Genomic DNA, 7135 nt, shown 5'->3' with positions numbered 1-7135 from the left:
TGATTAAGCTGGCCTGATATCTCACTGGCTGAAATAGAGTCTGGTTCAGTAAGATAATAATATATGAGAGCATATTGCAGTGTCATGACTGCTCTCCTGGGGTAACGTGCATCTGCATTGCTAATTGATTTCTCCAAATTTGCTTAATCACTACAAATAAGCAGAATCATCAGCAGAGAAATGTTTACAGTAACCAGTATGGTCAGCCAGATTTATACAAGGAACGAAACATGCTGGTGTAGAGTGCTATGACTGAGTGGAAGAACTCAGCAGCCAGAATCTTCGCAACCTCAAACACTTATTAGGCCAGTGAGTGAGATTTACGTTCAACTTGTCATTTACATGTTGTCTTATGGCTAGTGAAACAACTGACCAAATGGCTTGTCCTGTCCATGAGTGTTGAATCCTCACATTTAAAGTCATTAGCTGAGCTTAACCGTTGTGTGGTGTGGTTTTGTAAGGGTTGGCGCCATGTCCAGCATGTGGCCCTGTAGCCACATTCCAGGTCAGCTCCAGATACTTCAGATACTTACTTGTGATCTAGAGCTATTAAATATAAACTATATCCAAAGGTTTGTGGATTTCTTACTGAAATTCATATAGGTGGCTTTTCTCTCCTCTGCTCCAGCAAGGTATTCTTCTCTCTGGGAATCCTTTAGACTTCATTGTGGAACACTGATGTGAGAATTTGATTGCATTCAGTCGCAACAGTGTTCGTGATATTAGAAACTGATGTTGGAGGATTAGCTCTCGATCACAAATGTAACTAACAAAACCCAAAGGTACTGGATGGAGTGCTGTAGAAAAATCTTTTCGTGCTAAAATGCAGACTCCAAGCATCTTGGCTGATTTCATTTTGAACAGTTTTCTCTGTCTGGCTACATGCTCTAATATTCTACACTCTCCTTTCTGGGAGTTTACTGCATAGATGCACTTTGTAATTGTACAAGAACAGTGTGAAAGAAGGCTACAAATGTATGCAGAGCAGACAGACTACATTAACACTGACAGTGTTGACAAATTTACGTTTATACACTAATAGTGTTGATTTAACACGGGTGAATTTGCTGTGTACATTTTTTTCTTTTTAGTAGGTCAGGCTGTGTTTTTAAGCACTTAAAAATAGAATATGAGCTTTGTGTCAACTCAAAGGGCCTGCGTGGTAGTAGAAGGTCACTGTCACTATAATTAACATATACCAGGCAACAACTTGTGTAGGATATTCATCTTTAGTGTAGTGTAGTGTAAAAAAACTGGAGTATGTTCAAGTTCAAAGAGTTTATTTTTATTTGCACAGTAAGGAACAGGTTCCGTGTACAATGAAATTCTTTCTTTTGCTCCTCACCAAGAATGCCAAATGGAAGAGAACTAATAACTAATGAAGTGCAAAGTTCACTGAGATTATATACATGAGTGAACGGTAAAGTGAACGAGTGCTTCAATCAAAAACAACAGTAGAAACAATTGTTTGTGTGACAGTAAATGACAGACTCATGTAAACATGTTGAGAGTAAAGTGCAAAGTTATTTCTGAGGTAGGTTCAGGAGTCTGATGGCAGTGGGGAAGAAAGAGTTCTTTAACCTAGCGGTCTTGCATTTGACACTTCTGTACCTCCGGCCTGAGGGCAGAAGAGTGAACAGTCCATGCTGGGGGTGGATGGGGTCTTTAAGGATGGAGGCAGCACTCCTGCGGACTCTCTGGTGCTAGATGCTTTGCAGAGAGGGTAGTGGAGTCCTGGTGATCTTCTCAGCAGTCTTCACCACTCTCTCCAAGCGTTTTCGGTCCATCACAGTCGTGCTGCCATACCACACGGTGATACAGCTGGTCAGGAGGCTCTCGATGACACTCTATGATGCTCTAATCTCACACCACTTTCTATTAATGTGTGTGGATTAAAATTATATACATTACAAAATATTCATTACCAACACAATTACTCATTACCATAGTGGTGAAGTTTGTCTGTGTGTGTGTGTGTGTGTGTGTGTGTGTGTGTGTTTTTAGCTTTAAAACTTAAATCTGACATTTAGATGCACAGATGCTAATGGCCTTGATGTACTGGATTTAAACTTGTGATACAAGTCATCACTCGTACACGAGCATAAGACGTGGGTTTTTTAACGCATTGAGAGGCTCCCCGTTTATTCATTAGCGTCTGTCCCTTTACTCCTTCATCCTCCCACCCAGACTGTGCCCTCCCTACATCCTCACGCACGCACGCGCACACACACACGGTCGCGTGCACGCGCTGCAGTAGCGTTCCTCTCACTGAGAGCGAGAGACGTACATCGAGAGAGAGAGACACAGAGAGAGAGAGAGAGAGCGAGGGGGGGGGCGTCTGACTGTTAGCGAGAGACACAGAGAGAGAGGGAGAGAGAGAGAGAGAGAGAGAGAGAGAGATAGGGGCAGTCTGTTTCTAAGCAAAGTGCCTGGAGCAGAAGGAGGAGGAGAAAGAGGAGAGGAAGAAGAGGAAGAGGAGGAGGAGTGGAGGAAGACGATGTGCTTTCCAGAGCGCGTGTGCTGTGTGAGGTGTGAGAGCAGCGCGCGCATGGCTGTGCGGCTCCCTGCCTCCGCCGTCAGCTCGTGGTCGCGGGAAATGGCGCTGCGCTGCTGAGAACAGGAGCACAGAGAGATAGATACAGAGAAAGAGAGAGAGAGAGAAAGAGAGAGAGAGAAGGAGGAGGAGGCGGAGGCGGAGGAGAGTGGTGGAAAAGAAGAGAGAAGGAGAGCTCAATGATTAGGACGTGTGCGCTTCTGTTCGCTAGCGGATTTGAACAGCAGTACCATGGTGAATTACCAGAAATACATCACTGTTATGCAGCTGGCCTTAGGTGTTACAGCCATCAACAGAGACCGTAGCCTGCCTCCCAGGAAACATATGTGGTGAGTAGGAGAGAATGAGAGAGGTACAGTGCGGGAGATTATTGGGGGGAGGGGGGGGGAGGGGGGTTACGTGTGTGTGTGTGTTGGGGAGGGCGGGAGGTTACGTGGGAGTCAATCAGCTCAATAGGCTTTAGCTTTTAGTGACGGGCCGCATAGCCGTTAACACACAGGTAACGCTACAGTAGATAAACAAAAAAATTCTGTGTATGTTGCCTTCAGTATAGCTTAGGCTAGCTAACCGTAACACCAGCAGGTAACTGCTTTGTAACAGACTTCCATCTGTTTTTCCACATATTTAAAACACAAACAAAGTCACTCAGGGTTAGTCTGAGGTGAAATAAAACTCTGCAGAAACTTGCCCAGACAGGAGTGGACACTGTTGATGGGAACCAAACGTTCTCTTCTTCTGAAAGCTGCTTCACAAACAAATAATCAAACAAATACTTTAAAACTCATCCAGAAGAAACATGTACATCCACTGGGCATCGGATAGTAAATTAAATTAGTTGTAGGCTATTTCTGCTGTAGACGAACTTCTGAATCCTATTACCACTAATATTAGGACATCTGAGCTGATACGTTTATAGGCCATAATCCAACATTTCACATCAGACCACTCTCAACAGCTTTCCTTGAATTGTGTAAAGGTTTTGGAAATTTTGTTTTTATGTTACTATACTGCTACAAATTCATTGTTGGATTGACCTGAATAAAACACATTATGTCTGCATGGTGACCTTCAGATGTTAGTCAATGGATAGAAAAGTTTGTGTTGATGTGATGTATTTGATGTATGTGGCCTCTTTTTTTTCCAGCACATTATTCTGCCAGCTTTTGTGACTGCTGTACTTCCTCTTTTATCTGCACTTCACTCATGAAACACCCTCCTGTTGTAAATGACCATCAAACCATTTCATTGTTCCCAATAATGACGATCCAAATAAAAATTTGTGGCATGAACATGTGCTTAGTGTCAGTGTATATCACTTTGTTGCTTTATTTTATTTTATTTCTTTATTTTTATCTAAATATGATTCCCATTGCACTTCATGTGTCTATTTTCAACTTGTGTCATTCTCATAAAACTCCTTCTTCCCCCCCATTGTGGCTGTGTGTTTCTGTCTGTCCTTCACCATATTAATTAGTGCATCTGTCCGTGTCACTCACAGGTTTATTTGCTTAACTTTGGTATTCATGCTTTTAGGGTTATTTTCCATTAGGGGCTCTTGTTTAAATGTGGGTGGTGTGCTTCCAAGGCGTGAGTGTGAGAAGATTGTGTGTGTAATCTTAGCAGGATTACACTCTGGCTGAAAAGAAAACAGGGCAGTTAATTAACTATCAGTGGCAGCCACAGAGATATGGGGATCTCCTTTGACAAGCATGTCAAATGTTTTCACCATATCGTCTTCCACACAGCCAAAGTACCACTTTCTTTGCTCTCAGCACAGGTTGAATTAAAAATATAACCCATTTATTTGCTATTTTCATTCTCTTTCTCCCTGAACTAGAGTACCATTATGTGCCCTCCTTTTCACAAGCTGGTGGTCTAGTGTTATCTGTCTCCTTTATCCCCAAAAGCTGTAGATTCTCTGTATCAGTGCATTATAATAAGAAACGTGATGTTATCTCTTTTTACAAATTCATACTCTCTGTATCTAATATGGAAATGCTATCACTTAATAACCATTTCTTGTTATGGAGTGCAAAGCCTTTATCTCCATTCCATTCATTATATCCATGAGCTTGAAATAGAACTGCGGAAGCAGTGAAGAACAGCCTTGAAGTGGCAAATAATCAATTATGGGGCAAGGCTTAGTAGGCTAACACTAAAATAGTGCCCTCTTAATAGTGAAATGATAAAGTATTCTACAGGTATTGGCTCAGCAGCTCTGAGGCCTTCTAGGACATTCTCAGGACCAATTGGATAAAGAGTTGCTTAAGCTTCGTGTGGACAAACGTGTATTTCTGGATCACTACAGTCACAAATCAAAGAGGGATGAGGTCAACCTCCAAATATTAAGATATGTTCATGTATCCGATCAGATATCTGTAATCTTTTCTTATTTTTTTTAAATAAAAACAGACAATTCATGATCCTTTAATATGCTAAAGAAAACAATTTTATCTTGTTTCCAAGGCCTTTATGATTTAATGACTGAAAAGCAAGGTTTGTTTGTCAGATTTACCAAAAGCAATCATTTTACTTAATAAGTGAAATATCTTTGCTTTAGAACAAAGGTTTTGCATAATATTAGCATTCAAAATGTTTTTAAAATTGAAAGCAGGTAAACTCAGGCTGTCCTTTGGGAGGGGAGAGAAAGGGGCATGTGTGCTGAAACATCAGAGTGTCTCTGAAATCAACCAAGCAAGCAAACGTAATTTAAGATCAAGCTGAGGTTGCTGCCATGACAAACTCCAAATAGCTGTAAAAAACTTGCCCAATCCACATCAATCTAAACTGATGATAAAGCAACTAAACCCTGCAGAGAAATCCTCGCTACACCATGTGCAGATGCTGGCGCTCAGCTTGTTTGTCTAGCTGTTAATTATTCATGAGCTTGGAAACATGGATTCACTGTTGTTTAACAAAAAACTCATCACTGCTGCAGCAAGACAGGAGTAACATATCCTACCTCGTACTTGTATTTTATATCTCTCTACGGGACACTCTTAATGTTTCTGTGGGCTTATGTGACAGTGCTGTCGTAATTTGTGCCTGACCATTTCCCAACCCCTCTGTCCTTTACAATTGAATAGGCAGTTTTATGGGGAAATGGCTGTAGATGTAATAGGAACATTTATTTGATGACTTTTTTCATCTATTTTGCATATACAAACAACAGTGCAATTTTTTGAAATGTAAACCATGTTCACATACACTAAGTGTTAGTATTTAAAAAACGTTCAAATCAATTTCAATAACGTGTCTTTTTAAAGTATAAATTCAAAGTTGCTACCTTCAAAGATTTAGACAAATCAGTAGCACCTTCACCACTTTTTCAAGTAAACATCTGTGACACTCACATATTTATATCATCACTTCGTAGTCAAATGTAATGCAATTCCTTTGGCACTGAATCTGAGCAAAGCTAAATTTATGTTGTTTTGTATCTCACCTAGAGAGTTTTTAGTTTCTTCACTTTGAGAGTTCCTACATTCGGTTTGTTCCTAGGTGAGCCTCCCTGCCTGCTGTTTTATATCTATCCACTTTCTACCAGAGGACTTCAGAACATCCCGCCTGGAAAAGAGGTAAAGGATGCCCACAAAGGAGCAGTGCCCTGAAGGAGCAAGTGAAAGTCATCAGAAAGGGATGCTAGGATGTTCAGATGAAGTCCATAGAAAAGTACAGGGATTTTTTAGTTTTTCGTTCTTCAGGATAGAAACAATTTAGAAGATTATAGAAAATATTAAGTGTTCTGTCCCAGAACATGATTAGAACAATACCAGGTAGCTTCAGTGTGTTGTGCATGTTTATAGCTTACATGTAGTTACTGCTGTTTCTTCTTATACATTCAAAATTGATCGTAATGTGAGCTGTTCCAGAGTTGTCCGTTCGGGCCGGTCCTGTTTGTTCTGGATCAGTGCATTTAGTGCAAATGGCTTTTTGAAAGCCTCAGCACTGCTTGCGTAGCGTGGAAAAAGGAAGAAATCTGAGAGTGGAAGCTGTTCTCTGAGTCATAATAATGCAGCAGATGTTCTTCTTCCCTACAGTCCTAAAAACTAGCCCACAGATTCGCTTCAACCTGGCGTAATGAACTTATAGTGCCAGTTTTCTGCCCTGAGGCTTTCACACATGCTTCCTTAGTATTTACACACTCTTTTTACCAACGTGGGTGTGTGTGTGTTGCTCATGTGTGCCGTGTGTAACCGACAAAAGCAGCTTATCACGTTTCACGCTCTGCACCCTTCAGTGATAAAAAAGTTGCATGAAGTGCTGATCCTCAGCCTGCTAGCATACGCTCCTAAGTAATCCTCCAGAACTGTGCCTGCAGATTTCATCTTCTGTGCTTTGCCCATGTGCCTGTTCACTCAAAACTACTGTTTACTCCATTAAATCCTGAGCAATTAACCTCAAGTCAAAGGCTGGAGGTGAGGAGAATGCTAATAGTCAGGTCCTGCTGTGCAGAGTGTGCGGTCAGTAAGGGCTGTATACACATGACTGCATTGGTTCCCAGTGTGCTACTCTCTTTCAGATCTTGCCTGTGGCTGCACAGCCTTGTCCAAGGCTTGAGTTAAGGTAATGCTTGTGATT

At 41.3% G+C, this 7135-nt stretch overlaps 1 protein-coding gene across 10 annotated transcripts in view; it reads left to right on the top strand.

Annotated features, from left to right (window-relative positions):
* The first annotated feature begins 2720 nt into the window (after window positions 1-2720).
* Window positions 2721-7135, top strand: part of tjp1b (tight junction protein 1b) — a 79017-nt gene continuing 74602 nt past the window's right edge. For all 10 annotated transcript variants that reach the window (XM_066669929.1, XM_066669928.1, XM_066669926.1 and 7 more), the window contains exon 1: window positions 2721-2883. In XM_066669929.1, coding sequence (XP_066526026.1) covers window positions 2786-2883 — 98 coding nt within the window. In that variant the 5' untranslated portion in view covers window positions 2721-2785. The remainder of the gene's footprint in view (window positions 2884-7135) is intronic.

The sequence above is a fragment of the Hoplias malabaricus genome, chromosome 4 (assembly GCF_029633855.1).
Source record: "Hoplias malabaricus isolate fHopMal1 chromosome 4, fHopMal1.hap1, whole genome shotgun sequence".
In the NCBI taxonomy this organism is placed as follows: Eukaryota; Metazoa; Chordata; class Actinopteri; order Characiformes; family Erythrinidae; genus Hoplias; species Hoplias malabaricus.
The sequence above is the reverse complement of the archived record's forward strand: the minus strand, read 5'-3'. Positions and strand labels throughout refer to the sequence as shown.